This window comes from Lethenteron reissneri, chromosome 57, assembly GCF_015708825.2.
Source record: "Lethenteron reissneri isolate LAM-NWPU_2019-01 chromosome 57, ASM1570882v1, whole genome shotgun sequence".
In the NCBI taxonomy this organism is placed as follows: domain Eukaryota; kingdom Metazoa; phylum Chordata; class Hyperoartia; order Petromyzontiformes; family Petromyzontidae; genus Lethenteron; species Lethenteron reissneri.
In genome coordinates, this window is record NC_083835.1 from 10,115,446 (window position 1) to 10,132,558 (window position 17,113).

Sequence of the window (17,113 nt, forward strand, 5' to 3'; positions counted from 1 at the left end):
CAGCAGCACAAGCAGACATAGAGACCACACGGGTAGAGATCGCATGGGTAAAAATTGCACCAAGCGGCCAGGAGGATCAGCCGTTGTGGGGGGGAACGTCAATGGCGCTCCTCCTCCACTTGACGGCCTGTGCCGCCCACCGTCGGTACCGCCACTTTTCCTCCAGAGCGACGTCTGCTTCCAGAAGGGGCCTCTTGCTGCTGCTGCCGCTGCTGCTGCTGGCGCCCAGCAGCCTCAGCCTGAGTGGCGGTGAGCAATCAAGGTCTGAGAGGTCACCACAAGGGATATCGGAAGAAGTTCCGCTGTATCTGCATCTGCGAGATCGTTCTCAGTCACAGGGCGCTGCTCTCTGCGAATGACCACCATGTCCCGTGACGGGATGCAGGCGACGCTGATTTTAGATCGGAGGTGTCCACACGAGCGGCGGAAGGGAGCAGCTGGAATTAAATTGCAGAAACGACAGAACCGGGTTTTGTACGAAGGAACGCACTTCACGGGGACCAAGCACAGCGCGTTTATTAAAACCTCACGTGCGCAACCATGACAGCAAACGAGGGTGGCGCAGGCTAACTAACGAGCGAGCGACGGTTCCAAGCGGGGCCCTGACGAGGTCGCACCGGGCTCCTGCGCGGGCAACAAGCGGCGACGACGGGGACCGCGCGAGCGGCAAGCGGGAAATTAATGAGAAGCCAATTGACGACGATGACGGAGGGAGGAGGGGGTGGTGGGGGAGGAGGGACGACGAGGACGACGAGGGGGAGGAAGAGCAGGATCCCAGACAATAAGCAGGAAGAAGAGCGGCGAGCAACAGGGAGAGCGCTCCGTTTAGGGTCAAGGGTTCTTCATCCTTCATGGTCATGGTTGGGGTTAGTTCAAGTGGTAGGATGGCTGTTAGGGGTTGAATCAGCGTTAAGAGTTTCGGCTCATGTTAGGGTTAGAGCCATGGGTCAGGGTCCAGGCCAGTCTCAGACGAGCAGCAACGAATCTCAAATGAGACAAAACAAAGCGGGTCAACTAAACGTGGGGCACGTGGTGCGAGCATCCGCCACGCCGGGCGACAGTAGCTACGAGACATGGCTTGCTGACCCGCTATTCAGACCGCCCGCTCACTCGCTCGCTCTTAACCCAGCTCCCTCTCGATTGCTCACAAGCCCTCTGCTCTCGCCAAGGCAACCCACTGTACCCCTCCTCGCCATCACCTCACCACCGCCACATCATCCTCACCCCCACCTTAATCTTACCACCACTTCCTCACCATCTCCACTACCCCATAATTATTGTCATCCCCACCACCACATCATCATCTTTACCTCCCCACCAACTCTTATCTCATCACCACTTCCTCCGAACCACCACCACCACTGCTTAATCAAAACTAAACTATTTTTTATTTTAGCAGGGAAGGCCCACTAAGCTCGACAACTCTTTTTCAGGAGCGACCTGCCCACAAATGATAGCTAAGCGAAAGTGGCGTATTATGTGGAAATGTATAGCAACCAAATACTCTAAACCTATTTTTATTCTAAATGTGGAGGGAAAAATCGGAGGACCCAGAGAAAAATCCATGCAACCACGAGGAGAGAGACGCAAACTCCAAATATACAGCAGGCGTCAAAGGTCAGGATTGAAACAACCATCTCCTGTATACCAGGCGAGGTAATTAACATCTCAAAGCCACCGCACCACCACCTCACCCCATATCCAGCCCTTCTATTGCCGTTAAACACGACCCCAGGGGTCAAATTCATAGCCGGGGTCATCTTTAGGCTTGAGGTCACAGTGGGGTTGTCGGGTCAGTGGGGACATGTGGGGTCAGGGGTCCTGTGGGGTCACAGTGGGGTGGTGTGGGGTCACAGTCGGGTTATGTGGGGTCACAGTGGGGTTGTGTGGGGTCACGATGAGGTCGATTGGAGTCACAGTGAGGTCATCACAGTGAAGTCATGTGGGGTCAAAGTGGGGTTGTGTGGGGTCACAGTGGGGTCGTGTGGGGTCACAGTGGGGTTGTGTGGGGTCACGGTGGGGTTGTGTGGGGTCACGGTGGGGTTGTGTGGGGTCACAGTGGGGTCGTGTGGGGTCACAGTGGGGTCGTGTGGGGTCACAGTGGGGTTGTGTGGGGTCACAGTGAGGTCGATTGGGGTCACAGTGGGGTCATCACAGTGAGGTCATGTGGGGTCAAAGTGGGGTCGTGTGGAGTCACGGTGGGGTCGTGTGGAGTCACGGTAGGGTCGTGTAGGGTCGCAGTGGGGTCACAGTGGGGTCGTGTGGGGTCAGTCGGATTGTGTGCGGTCACAGTGGAGTCATTTGGAGTCACAGTGAGGTAATGTGGGGTCACAGTTGGGTTGTGTGGGGTCACAGTGGGGTCACAGTGAGATTGTGTAGGGTCACAGTAGGCCTGTGGGTCACAGTGGGCGCTGACCCCGCTGGGACCGAGCCTCGGCCAGCTGCCCACGCAGACGTCGTAACACCGCATCACAACGCTTGTGCTCCACCTGCACACAGCCATACACACAAAGACAAGGATCCCCCATAGAGCCTCAACAGACTGCTGGGGCAAGTGCTTTTCACAAGCACCTATGTCTGTATGTATGTTGAAAAATCTACCAAGGAGCCACAACAAACATGAAAAATCGACAACTCACATTCAAAGCCAAATTGCTTTAAAAACCTTTGGATCTTCAAGGATAGATCTGGCTTTAAATGAACAGCGGAGATTAAATATCAGCATCCACAATGCTAAGATAAAGGAAAACCGTGAGGTTTTAAAAGACCTTATTAATGCGACCTGCTTCCTAGCCAAACAGGACTTAGCATTTTGTGGTAATGATGAGAGTTCAAGCTCTTCTAATTGTGGCAACTATGTGGAGCTATTACATGCTTTTGCTGAGAAAGATGAAAAGTTAGCTAGACATTTGGAGACATCCACTGTGTTTTCTGGCTTATCAAACAGAATACAGAACGATTTAATCGAAGCAGTCGGTGATGTAATTAGAAATGATATCAAAGAGGAGATTAATGCAGCCCCATTTGTTGCAGTCGAAGTAGACGAGACAACGGATGTCACAAACAAAGCCCAGGTCTCTGTAATTTTGCGTTATGTGGCTAAAAGTGAGGTGATTTGTGAGATGATTTGTGAGGTGAGAGAGGCGTTCTTGGGATTTGATGATGTCAGTGATGGCAGACAAGCACCGGCTATTGCTGAATATGTTTTGGGAGTGTTGGGGAAATACAATTGCGTTGAAAAGCTGATAGCTCAGACTTATGACGGAGCATCTGTGATGGCATCAGATCTTAATGGGGTGCAGGCCAAGATTAAAGAAAAGGTACCTGAAGCCACGTTTTCTCATTGATATGCACACAAATTGAAGCTGGTGCTTTCGCATTCAGCAAAATATATGCTTGAGTGTAAAAGTTTTTTAAAACAGTTGAGGGACTTGCGACATTTTTCAATAATTCGACCAAGCGCACCCACCTACTGGACAATGCTGTGAAGCGACGTTTACCAAGAGCAGCGCCCACGAGATGGAGCTCAAATTCTAGACTAGTTCAGACGATCAGCATGTACCAATCTGATCTGCGTGCTGTGTTCCTGATTATGAGCGAAAATCCCGATGGTTGGGACAATGACACCCTGATGATGGCCGCCGGATATGATCTCTGGCTGTTAAAAGCATCAAGCTGCTTCTTCATAATGGCATATGAGGGCATATTCAATGAAACTGAAGCACTCTTTCGTGTGCTGCAGAATAAAGTAATGGACATTGGATTCTGCTGTGCGCCATTCCGTGACACATTAGAAGTTGCGGAAAGCCAGAGACAAGAGTTCGACAGTTTCTATGATCGATTCAAGTAGAAATGCGTCACACTTGGCCTGACAGACAATGCCCGAAGTAAACAGCCGATCAGAGATGAGAGGAAAATAATGTTTTATAACATTCTGGACAATATCAGTGTTGAAATGAAAGCTAGGTTTGATCATTTCGGTAAGCTAACTTTCTTTGGTTTGTTTAATTGCACGAAATTTTATGAAATGTCACAACATTTCGATGACACCAAACTGCACAGCCTATCAAAATATGCAAGGTACTTTGACTTTGTTAGACTAAAGGCTGACCTTATCGGATTGTATAGTTCACAAATGGTGAGGAACGAATGCAAATCACCCGGACAGCTCCTCAGCTTTTTGGCCCAGAATGATCTGATGCAGACAGTTCCCGAAGCGACAAAGTTACTCCAGCTGGTGGTGCTCACTATACTAGCTTCAACAGCGTCCGTTGAAAGGTCGTTCTCTACTTTGAAACGACTCAAAACATACAGTCGGAATCGGACTTACCAAGGACAACTTTCATCCCTGGCAATCATCTCTATTGAGACAGAAAGACTTTTAAAACTAAAAGAATAAAGAGGACTTCTACAACAAAGTCACTGACATATTTGTCCAGGATAGGCAAATGGACTTCATTTACAAGTAAAGGTAAGACCATGCAATATATATTATCATTTGTATTGAATGAGTATGAAAAGTGGAACTGCATTCGCCTATAAAACGTGAATCGAATACGTAACTTACCTGTATGCGTGTGTTGTAAAGAATGCTGATATTAAATATGAAACATACGGCCGCCTAACCAATAGTCATTGTGCATCCTGCCAATTGAATGGTGAATTTAAGCTACCTCTATCGGATTCATACCTGTGTAAATCTGTCTCTGATACTCACCAGTGCCTCCCCAACCATTGACCTCACCGCACATCACTGTCTTAAAGTGACTATGCGCAACAGAAAAATCCAGGAAAAAACAGCAGTATTCCAGAAAAAAACACCATATATTAACGCTGTGTGCAAAAATCCCAATGGGATGCACGTCAAACAATAACAACCATAAGACAATTTGGATTAAACTTATCAGGCTAACTCTGTACTTCAACAAACAAACATGGCTAAGCCATATGTTTTCGAAATCAAAGCTATAAAAACAATGTAACAGTGATCATAGGAACTGTGATTCTAATTTAAAAAGAAACGAAAAACATAGCATGTATGACCAAACTTTGCAGACACACAGCCACACAACCACACACAGCTACACACCGGGGGGACACGGCACACAGGGCGATCGCTGCAGGCATCAAATCAAATCAGTCATATAGACGGCATCAAGGTGGCTACCAAGACAGTGGTGCCTGTCGGCTGCTCTATCATCACTAGCAGGCCCAGGCCTGGGCTCTTATGAGAGATCCAGGGCTTGAACCCAGGATCTCTGGCACGGTCATTATGAACCCACTGAGATAGATCCAGGGCTTGAACCTAGGATTGGTGTCTCCGACTCATTATTTATACATTATAAGGTTGCACTCATTACACACAGTGTTTTCCACAAAATAACCACAATACCTTGCCGATCTCGTCAAGGAACATAAACCGTCACTTAAACTCTAGTCATCCTCGCAGAAGTGGCTTTTGATTGGTCATCAAACAAAGATAGTCACCGCATCGCACACTTTTAGATGCGCTTCTGCAATCGTCTGGAACGCTCTTCGTCCCGATATTAGGAAGCCACGAGAGCTACGCACTTTAAATATAGATTTTCAACTAATTTATTTAAAACTGCTGTTTGTGTTTTGTTTGTTGTCCTTGCCCCAGACCTCCAATTAGCACGGTTTGCTATATGGTGCGAAAGAAGTTGAACGTATAAACATTATGAACCCTGGAACACCCCTCCATCCCACACAACCCCCACCACAACCCCCAGCACAACCCCACACACACCTCCAGCCCCCTGCGGGCGTGCGTTAGCGCCCGACTCTGCTCCTCAAGCTCCGTGGACTTTGCTGCCTCCTCCTGCTTCAGATGCAGCAGCTCCAAGCGCAGCGCCTCCATCTCCGCCTGCGGCATCCCGCAGACACGCTCAGTACCCCGCAGGCGCTCCCCCGCTGGTTAGCCGGTCGGGCATTAAGAATCGGTCGGCGAATTGGCAGGCAGAAAGTCAGTCACTTAGTGAATGTGCTGGTTAGTCACTTGGATGGTCAGTCAGTGAATCAGTCGGCCTGGCAGTCAGTCAGGTAGTCGGGTCTTTAGTAAACGAGGTGGTTCACTGTCAAGGTGGCCAGTCACTTGATGAGTAGGACATAGTGAGTCAGTCAAGTGGGTGGTCGGTCATTCAGTCAGTTAGTTCCACAGTAACTCAATTAGACAGTCGGTGAGTCAATTAATTAGTAAGTCCATTAGGTAAATTTTTATTTTTATTCAGCAGATAGGGCCCCAAATCTATTTCATGTGTGTCCTGTGAGGGTAACCAGCGAACAAGAGAGTGAGCGAGCGGCCGCACCTGTGCGCGCCGCGGCCCGGCGTGCCAGTCAGCGAGACTGGCGCCAGGCAGACTCGAGAGGCGCTCGTCGCGCAGAGCAACGAGGTTGCGCCAGCGCTGGGCGGCGGCGGCGGCAGCCAGGGTGGGGTTTGCGGGGGGTGCCGGCTCCCTTTCGCTGCCACCCCCGAGCCTGGCCCATGAGCGCGCGTGAGATGCCACCAGCCTGCCCAGCGCGAGGTCGAGGTGGAGGAGGTGTCATCGGATCACGGGAAAGGAGCAGAGCAGTGGCAGTGGTTAGAGACCCCATGCCGCTGGTAGAGTTGGGGCCCCGAGTGGCAAAGCGAGTGGCTTGCTGTCACAAGGTTGTGAGATCAGAATTGGAATTCATATTTATACTGGAGGGGAACGAGGTCAGAACGTTACACCAACAAACAGTGCAAACACACGATAGGAGTGCAAACTATAGGAAAAGTAAACAAACCACTTTAAAAATATACAAATAACACTAAAGTTTTTATGTTACCAGGTAAAGCCCATCACTCCTCCAGGGTGAATAAAATTAGCACCCTTACATTTTTACTCTCCAACACACCTGTGTACTGAACTAGTAACTCATTGGCATTTGTTTTGTTTACTTAGCCAACCTTACAAATTGGCTATGTCGGGTGGTGACAGGTTTAACAACACATTTATCGATCTAACCCAAAAACCTCTTATGGAGTGGTTGTCCTGTGTATAGACTCATCCCTGCCATAGTAAAGGAGAATTTCCACCACCAACTCATGGCTGTGAACCACCGCCTCAACGTCCGTCTAGGACAGGATCGCTCCGACTTTTGGGGGGTGCTGGTGAAACCCTAACCGACGGCGAAATCATCGCTTAAGCCGGACGGTGGTGGTGGGGGCTACGCGGCACGAGGCCTGCGATCCAGTGCTGGTGCAGGCAGCAGCAGAGCGAATTGGCGGATCGCACGTGGATGTTGTGAAACTCCCTTCCTGTGTGGGGATCCAGGAGGAGGAATATCCTAGCTCTGCCAGAAGGACAATATGGCAAGTGGACTAATCACCAACCATACGGTTGATGGCGTTGGCTCCTGGTGATAGGCGTGGGTTTTCTCCCATTTGAATTCTAAAACACAACTCACTATTAAATGGCTGAAAACATCTGTAAAAGAAACACCCAATGTCTGGTGTGAGATTCGTTGTTTGTCTGAGAGAGGCCCGAACCCTGAACCTGACCCTGGCTTTAACTCCAACATGCCCCACTATTCTTTAACGCCGATCAAACCCCCCCCCGCACCCATCCCTGTGTAACGCATTCCCCACGCCCTCACTCGTCCGCATGTTCCCGCGCCTCCTCGGCCCGGTAGCGGGCGTGCGTGGTGGCCGCCACAAGCTCCAGGAGGCGCCCTTCGGCGCGAAGGAGGCGTGGGCGCGCGGCCAGCAAGGAGGTGGCGCAGGAGCAGAGAAGGCGCCGCTCGCACTCAGCATGCCGCTCACTTTCGCGGCCCACCAACGAGCTCCCCCTCTCCAGTGCCTCCTGCAAAGACCCCCCCCCCCACGTGTGTAACCTTAGCAGACTGTCAGGATGAGTTGCCATTGGCGAGTAGCAGCAACCTACGAAGGCTGACATGGCGCACGAGGGCGTGGGTGCTTATTTGAGGCCGAGTCGACCTAGGGGCAGCCCCAGGGACATTAGATAATCGTCATTTGTGTTGGCCACGAGTGGGAATCGTACTCAGGTCGTCGGGTGCATAGCATAGCTCGCTAACCGCTGTACTACCGATCCCCACACACACATACATATAAAATTCACATACCAGTATGAGATGTGTGTCTGTACAAAATACAGACTGCAAGACCTCGCCTTCTGAGTGACCTACATGCCACGCATACTTGCAGACGTGAACCTGCATACCTACACACACACACCTAGACCAACACAACAACAGTCATTCGCCACTAAGAGGCGGTGATGTCACCACGGCATTTGTGCCAGGCTATGTGCATGTTGAGGCCACGTGCAGTGTCGAATACCCGCTGGAAGGTCATGGGGCAGACCCAAGTGCCACGGTTCTACTGACTGAGATGACTGGCCGATGCACCACCTGTGCTCCCTACTGTGCCAACTTGCTGTGCTTTAGCCACCCGGCGCTCAGCTCGTTGTTGTTTCACTCCCCTGCCCTCCGTTGTTATTGGAGGGTGACTGCCTCCAACTGGCCAGTAGCCTCCTCCACAGATTCCGATCTTGACACTGCTGGTACCAGTCATCGGCAATACCACTCAGCTCCACATCCTCTTGTACCACATCACTCCATCTCTTTTCTAGCCCATGCACGCCTATTTAGCCCCCTCTCTCTGGCCGAACAAAAACTGTTCATGCATGCAGTGGCTGGGCATGCGGGCGACATGACCCAGCCAACACAGCCTTGCCTGTCGGAGGAGCTCACTGATGGGATTTTTTATATTCTTGGATCTTTCGGTAAAGTCACGTAGAATGTAAATAATAAAATAATAAATCATAAAACATCATTAAATCATCACGACGTTTCGGCCACAACACAAACAGCCGTCCTCAGGTGAAGAACAGAGCTGTCGGAAAGACAGCATCCTAATGAACACTGCTAAGCTTGGCAACGTATTTTAAGCTAGGTGGGAGGAGCAGAGCGCCTTGACAAAGGAGTTTACATATCAACAGAGGAATTTAGCATATTGACGTTAAAGAACTGCTTCTACCCTACTATCATACAATAAACCAATGTGAAAAAAACTAAGTATAAACTAAATCAATATATTTTCTTGGTTTTTTAGGTAAAGTCACGTAGAAGAGAAATAATAAAATAATTAAATAACACAAATAAAACATTAGAAAATAATTCTCACAACGTTTCGGCTACAACGCAAGCAGCCGTCCTCAGGTGAAGAATGAAACACCACCAAGCTTGGAGCATATATTTAAGCTGGGTCGGAGGACGAAGAAGAGCGCCTTGACAACAGAATTTGCATATCAAGAGGAATTTAGCATATTTATGGGAAATGCGTAGGAGGTGGACGGGGGGTTTCAAAGTCATATTATGCCCGTGCATTATGCAGGATTAGCAGCATCAAAGGGAGGGGATAGGGGGTAGCATTAACAAAGGGAAGGAATGTTAATAGTATAGCTGCAGTTACTAAACCACCACGTAAAAAACTAAAGTATAAACTACATAGTATCATCAGTATACTAAATATACTCTCCAATAAGCTGATCTACTAACAGTAAGTAATACATTACAATTCTATGTTGCAAAAAATATAATGTCTTCAACTTAACTTTTTTTGGACATCACACGACTATACCCCGCACTATATACTACCAGAAAAACCCAACATTAAATTATATACTGTATTACTATACACACTCTATACCTTCGACTTAAATATTACCTTGAGTATTATTCTACCCACCCTACTGTATACCACACTGCTGTATATTCACTATACAATTACAATACTGTATATTACCTTATACATTGCATTAAACATTACAATTTCGACCACATCAATTCCATACACCCAGCCATCAGATTCACCATGGAAGTTGAAAAATATGGCAATCTACCCTTTTTGGATATCCTAATTAAAAGGAGACCTGATGGTTCAATGAGCCATTCTGTCTACAGGAAAGCCACCCATACAGATGCTTACCTTAAACCGGATTCCCACCACCATCCATCCCAGAAGAACTCCCTCATCAAGACTCTATACCATGGAGCCCAATGCATCTCCGACCAGAACACATTGCCAGTGAACTCAAACACGTACGCCAAGCTCGTAAGGCTAATGGTTACTCCGACTACACAATCCGCAAAGCCATCACTCCAACCATCAAGAAGGATCCTGTTGAGGAGCCTTTCAAAACCATCACCTTACCCTACATTGCTGGGGTCACAAAACAGATCTCCAAAATCCTGATTAAACACAAGATCCAGGTCCGATTCAACACAGTACATAAAATCCGTGATCTGGTCCCGTCTGTAAAAGATGTGGTTCCAGACATACAGTACCCTGGCGTCTACAAACTAAGTTTCCTCTGTGGTAGCAGTTACATTGGAGAAACCAAACGACATGTCTCGGACCGCATCCGTGAACATAAAGCAGACCTGAAACACGGTAGGACAAACACCTCAGCCGTGGCAGATCACTGTTACACTTCAGTGGGCTCACATGACATTGACTTCTCCAAGACAGAGGTTCTCTGCAAGCCATCTGGCTACCATGAGAGATTCGTTCATGAGGCGATCCACATATACAAACACAGAGACAATTTCAACCGAGAAGATGGATTCTGGCTCAGCAATCATTGGAAGGACGTAATAAACCATTTCGGATCTTAACTGATTGTGTTCACGTTTACGGTGACTTTCAGACCGCAGTCCACTCACTGGCATTGACTGTGTATCTTGTGTTCTCCACAGGGAATGGATTATTTGCTCCGCTGCGGGTCTCCTTTCACCGCTCTCCCATTGACATGTTTCGTTGCTTCCTCTTAGTATCTTTCACGCGACGGTCAATGGTATAGTGTATAGCAGATTGTATAAATAGTATAAAATTGTAGTGTTTGATGTGGTGTATAAAGTAATATACAGTATTGTAATTGTATAGTGAATATACAGCAGTGTGGTATACAGTAAAGTGGGTAGAATAATACTTAGGGTAATATTATAGTCGAAGGTATAGAGTGCGTATAGTAATACAGTATATAATTTAATGTTGGGTTTGTCTATGGTAGTATATAGTACGGGGTAGACCCGTGTGATGTAAGAGAAAAAAGTTCAGCTGGAAGCATATTATATTTTTTGCGACATAGAATTGTAATGTATTACTTACTGTTAGTAGCTCAGCTTATTGGAGAGTATATTTAGTATACTGATGATACTATGTAGTTTATACTTTAGTTGTTTATGTGGTGGTTTAGTAACTGCAGCTACATACTATTAACATTCCTTCCCTTTGTTAATGCTACCCCCTATCCCCTCCCTTTGATGCTGCTAATCCTGCATAATGCACGGGCATAATATGACTTTGAAACCCCCCGCCCACCTCCTACGCATTTCTCATAAATATGCTAAATTCCTCTTGATATGCAAATTCTGTTGTCAAGGCGCTCTTCTTCCCCCTCCAACCCAGCCTAAATATACGCTCCAAGCTTGGTTGTGTTTCATTCTTCACCTGAGGACGGCTGCTTGCGTTGTAGCCGAAACGTCGTGAGAATTATTTTATTATGCTTTATTTTTATTATTTTATTATTTCCCTTCTACGTGACTTTACCGAAAGAACCAAGAAGATGAATCCCTGCAGTCACGAAAGCTTTAAATCGAAATTTACATCAATATAATCAATGTACTCAATATACTCTCCAATAAGCTGGGCTATTAACATTAAGTAACTGGGTATACACTACACTATAAAATGACTACCATATAGTGAACCGATAAAAACTAAAATATAAACTACATCAATATAATCAATATACTCTCCAATAAGCTGAGTTTACATATCAACAGAGTAATTTAGCATATTGACGCTAAAGAACTGCTCCTACCCTACTACCATACAATAAACCGATGTGAAAAAACTAAGTATAAACTACATCAATATAATCAATGTACTCAATATACTCTCCAATAAGCTGAGCTACTAACAATAAGTCATTATACATTACACTTCTATGTCGCAAAAAATATGTCTCCAACTAAACTTTTTTTCTACATCACACGACTATACCCCGTACTATACACTGCCATAAACCCCAAAATGTAATTATACACTGCGTTACTATACACTACGCTATACCTTAGAGTATACACTGTAATATTACACTATGTATTATTCTACAAACCCTGCTGTATACCACACTGCTGTATATTCACTATACAATTACGATACTATATACAGTGAGGGAAAAAAGTATTTGATCCCCTGCTGATTTTGTACGTTTGCCCACTGACAAAGAAATGATCAGTCTATAATTTTAATGGTAGGGTTATTTGAGGAAGCAAAGAAATATGTAATGGGAGAGTGGTGTCAGGAGACTTGCAGCGAATGGACTGCGGTCTGAAAGTCACCGTGAATGTGAACACAATCAATCAAGACCCGAAATGGTTTATCACGTCATTTCCAATGATTGCCGAGCCAGAATCCATCTTCTCGGTTGAAATTGTCTCTGTGTTTGTATATGTGGATGGCCTCATGAACGAATCTCTCATAGTGATGGGACTTTGTCCAGATCTTTCAAGGATTTGTGAGCTCCTCACACAATCCAGCCTGGTTAAACCCAGGATCGATCATAGGCAGGCCAGCCTAAATATTTATGACCGGCGAAGATGTTCCGTTAGGTGGGTTCACGTTTCGCAAGCGTAAAGAAGGGAGGGCATGACTGTGGCCGAGAAGACTTCAACTTTCGAGAAGAGCGACAAACCAGGTAGCTTCCACACAGCATTATGCAACCCATGAAAAGATAATTCCGCTTGACTAATTCAGAGTGAGACCTCTGCTGTCAAACCGGAGCCGGTCATGAGCACACTTCCCAGGTATGGGAAACTATCCACAACTGCCCCATCACCAATTGGGAATTGTGGGGGTGAAGTGTCTGATGATACAAAATACCAAGACCAACACACACACACACCTAGACCAACAAACCCAGGGCATACACATGCCAAGACATGCACACACCAATAAAGATACACACCAAGGCATACACACGCCAAAACACACGCCGAAACACACACACTCTTGCATACCTACACAAACACCTACAGTAGATAAGACCGGTTAAAACAATTGTTGCTGGTGTTGGCCATGAACGGGAATCGAACTTAGGTCCCGGGTTCATAGCGCAGCGTGCCAACTGCTACACTACCACTCCTGCACACCCGCACACACACGTGACCACAGCGGCAAGTGCCAGGCTAGCTGCACTTTGAGGCCGCCACGTGAAGTGTTAAAGGCTCTCACTACTAGCAGGTCACGGAGCAGACCCAGGTTCTATGGGTTGGCTCAGATGATTGGCAGATGAATCATCTGTGCCCCCTACTGTGCCAACTTGCTGCGTTTTAGCCGCCCAGCACGCCACTCATTGCTGTGAGCGTCACTCATCTGCCCTCCGCTGTTGCTGGAGGGAGACTGCTTCCAACTGTCCAGTAGCATCCTTCATGAGCCTCCTCCAGAGATTGATCATGACACCGCTGGTACCACTCAGCTCCACATCCTCCTGTACCGCATCAGTCCATCTCCTCTCTTGCCCATGCCGTGACTGTTTAGCCCCATCTATCTGGCCAAACAGAAGCTGTTTTGGCATGCAGTGGCTGGGTACATGGCCTACGTGATCCAGCCAACGCTGCATCGACTATCAAATTTCACTGATGGGACAGTGTCCAGATCTTTCGTATATAAACATACCCCTAATAGCCTTAACATATTGTTGAGGCAAGTACTGTTAGTGAGCACCTACGAAGGCCAACACAACACATGTGGGGGTGTGTGGCTAGCAACATGATTAGCTGCCTTTATCTCCTCAAGTGCTGATGTTTACACACTGCACCAGGTACTCATTTGATGCTAAGTCAGCCTAAACTGGTTAAGATATTCGTCACCGATGTTGGCCATGACCAGGAATTGAACTCGGGTCAGCAGTTTTGTAGCACAGTGCACCAAACAACCACGACAGTCTAATGCTACTGCTGCTGCTGCCATCCCATAGCAACATCTGGTAGCAAATATTGGACAAGGAACTCCCCAGGGTTATGCCCCATCCATCCACTCTGATTTTATGCCAAGCAAAGCAACCAAGTTCACAGATCCACTTGAAGAAGAGACTGGCTGCAGAATAGCAGACGCAGTGTATAGGGGAGCAGCGGGTTGTATCCGTCACTCTAGCTGCAGGTTGACAGATACGGCTGAATGATGCACTGCTGCGAGAGGATTCACCAGCGGCCATGAGCCTCGCACTGCGAACCCCATCCCCCACACAGCAAGTGGCCACCGCATGACCGCCCGGGCCTCGTCACGCCGCAGGTGCGGTGTCGATTCTCTGCACTGCAGTCTGCTCCAGCGATCGACCCTCATCGATGGTGTCAGAGGCGACTTGGCATCCATTTCACGGACCTGCAGCCGGTGTAGCTGCACGCGATCTCGCTCCATCTCCTGTCAGCATATCCTCCACTGCCGCTCCACCAGCGACATCACTCCCAGCAGCACCAGCGACTCCCCCTCCTCAGCGGGCCCAGGGGACCCTGGGGAAGAGGACACGCTCCTTCACCAGCTCATTCATTCAAAGAACCACTCATCAAATCACCTACTCAATCAGTCACCCACACTTACCCACTTCTGTCCACCTCACCTCACTCACAATGAACCCACCCATTCAACAACTGCTGCAATTTGCCAATAAGCGGTGGTAACGTCATCACGGTGCTTGTGCCAGGCTAGGTGCACTTTGAAGCCATATGAGGTGTCGAAGGCTTGCTGGAAGGTCATAGGACAAACCCCAGTACCATGGGTTGACTGAGATGACTGGCAGATGCACCACCTGTGCTCCTTACTCTGCCCAACTGCTGCATCTTAATTGCCCAGCTCGTTGTTACGAGCGCTCCTCTGCCCTCTGTTGTTGTTCGAGGGCAAATGCCTCCAACTTCCCAGCAACGTACTTCACGAGCCTCCTCCACAGAGGCCGATCTTGACACCGCTGATACCAGTCATGGGCAAATCCACTGAACTCCACATCTTCATGTACCGCATCAACCCATCTCTTCTATAGCCCATGTCGCGCCCATTAAGCCCCCTCTATCTGGCCAAAGAAAAGCTGCTTGTGCATGTGATGGCTGGGCATGTCAGCTACAACATAACCCAGTCAAAACAGCATTGCCTTGCGGAGGAGTTCAGCGAAGGGACTGTGTCCAGATCTTTCAACGATTTGTTGAGCTCCTCACACAAATCTAGCCTGGTTAAACCCAGGGTGGATCATAGGCAGGCCAACCTGAATGTTTCAAACTGGCGCAGATATTCCATTAGAGGGGTTCAGGCTTCGCAAGCATTGAGAAGGGAGGGCATGATTGTGGCCGAGAAAACCTCAACTTTCGAGAAGAGCGACAAACCAGGTAGCTTTCATAAAGCATGTCATGAAAGATAATGCTGCTCGACTGATTCGGAGTGAGACCTCTGTTGCCAAAGCGGAATTTGGTGGGGTTGATGGTAAGGCCCCACCTGTTAGTGGAATGCTCCAGGTTCAACAGCAGAACCTGCAACTCCTCTAAGTGAGCAGCACTCACCAGATCATCAGCATATGTAACATGGTTGACCAATAGGGAGCCATTCCTTGACTGCACCCGGGCATCAATCAGCCTCCCGTTGTATCTGTACCAGATAGAGAGTATTCTGGTACAGCTACGGAAAGCTTCTAGAACTACGTGATAGAAAAATATGGTAAATAGTGTAGGATCCAAAAGACATCCCTGTGGCACCCCAAGATGATCAGGGAATAGCCAGCAATGCAGCTTTACCCGGGCCTGCCCATCATCATGAAGGTCCTTAATGATTGTTAGCAGAGAGTCAGGGACCCCGAAAGCATGAACAACAACCCAGAGCCCTGTCATATGCATTTACCAGGTTAATGAAGCAGAGATATAGGTCGCTGATTATAACAACTACCGAGCATCTCCCTCCTCAGTATTAGGCTGGGAGGAGGTCCTGATCAACATTGCCCCCTTGCAAGGCAGCAGGCTGAGAAGAGGCGTGCGGAACCCCAATGTGGTTTCAGGCCGGGGCGGTCGTGCATGCACGCCATTTTTTCTGTCTGTGCACTACAACAGAGGTGTGGGGATTCAAACATCACTCACTCACATACCCACTCATCCACCTCATCCATCCACCTATTCACTCACACTCGTATCCCCTTCACCCACCCACCCACCCACTCACCCACTCACACACTAATTCACCTCACCCACTCGGTCACCTCACCCACACACTCAACTCACACGCTCACCCACCTCACACGTATTCCCCTCACTCACACATACATTCACCTCACACACACACACATTCACCTCACACACATTCACCTCACACACATTCACCTCACACACATTCACATCACACACACCAATTTACCTCACACATTCACCTCACACCCACATTCACCTCACGCACTCGTTCACCTCACACACACATTCACCTCACACACACATTCACCTCACACACACATTCACCTCACACACACATTCACCTCACACACACTAATTTATCTCACCCACCCACATTCATCCACGTTCGCGCGGTCCTCGCCTGCTAACTTCACGCTGCTCGTCCCGACCTGCAGATGCCCTCAGCTTAGGAGAGGTCGGTGGAGCGAGTCCTGGTGGCTCGGCACGGGTCCTGGTGGCTCGGGTCGCGTGTTCCGAGCCGAGCCGGCACGGCGGCTCCACGAGAACCGCGCGGATCCCAACTGCCCCCGCGCGGCGGCGTCACGTGACTCGGCGGCGTCACGTGACTCATCCCGGTTCGCGCAGTTGCTCAGCGCAGGCCCCAAAAAACCCGCCGTGTCAAACGGGACGGCAACAAAGAGCGCTCTTATACAACGTCGCACTCGATACGAGTGTCAGGCGTGTCGTGCATTGAGCGAGGCGACGATCGCCTGAGCGGTTTGAGCTCGGTGGCCGCCCTGGTTAATACCGCGGTGCCGACTGAATGTTCAGAGTACGCGGCGGAGGTTGCAGATCCCGTGACGTCATTGGAGAGCGAGGAGGCCGTCGGCGGCGAGGGCGCCGC

General features: G+C 48.6%; 1 protein-coding gene across 4 annotated transcripts; it reads right to left on the reverse strand.

The window, feature by feature from the left end:
• Nucleotides 1-501: 501 nt before the first annotated feature.
• Nucleotides 502-16,928, reverse strand: LOC133357328 (uncharacterized). 4 transcript variants are annotated; one of them, XM_061575222.1, is made up of 6 exons: nt 16,631-16,928; nt 14,453-14,580; nt 7,639-7,844; nt 6,327-6,528; nt 5,768-5,884; nt 502-2,489 (listed from the first exon to the last, which is right to left on the reverse strand). In XM_061575222.1, the coding sequence occupies exons 2-6, from the start codon at nt 14,486-14,488 to the stop codon at nt 2,400-2,402; spliced, it is 651 nt and encodes a 216-aa protein (XP_061431206.1). In that variant the 5' UTR covers nt 14,489-14,580; nt 16,631-16,928; the 3' UTR covers nt 502-2,399. The 4 variants fall into 4 exon arrangements, with proteins under 4 accessions (XP_061431206.1, XP_061431207.1, XP_061431205.1 ...); XM_061575223.1 differs by having other exon boundaries at nt 16,600-16,928; XM_061575221.1 differs by having other exon boundaries at nt 16,659-16,927.
• Nucleotides 16,929-17,113: the final 185 nt, after the last annotated feature.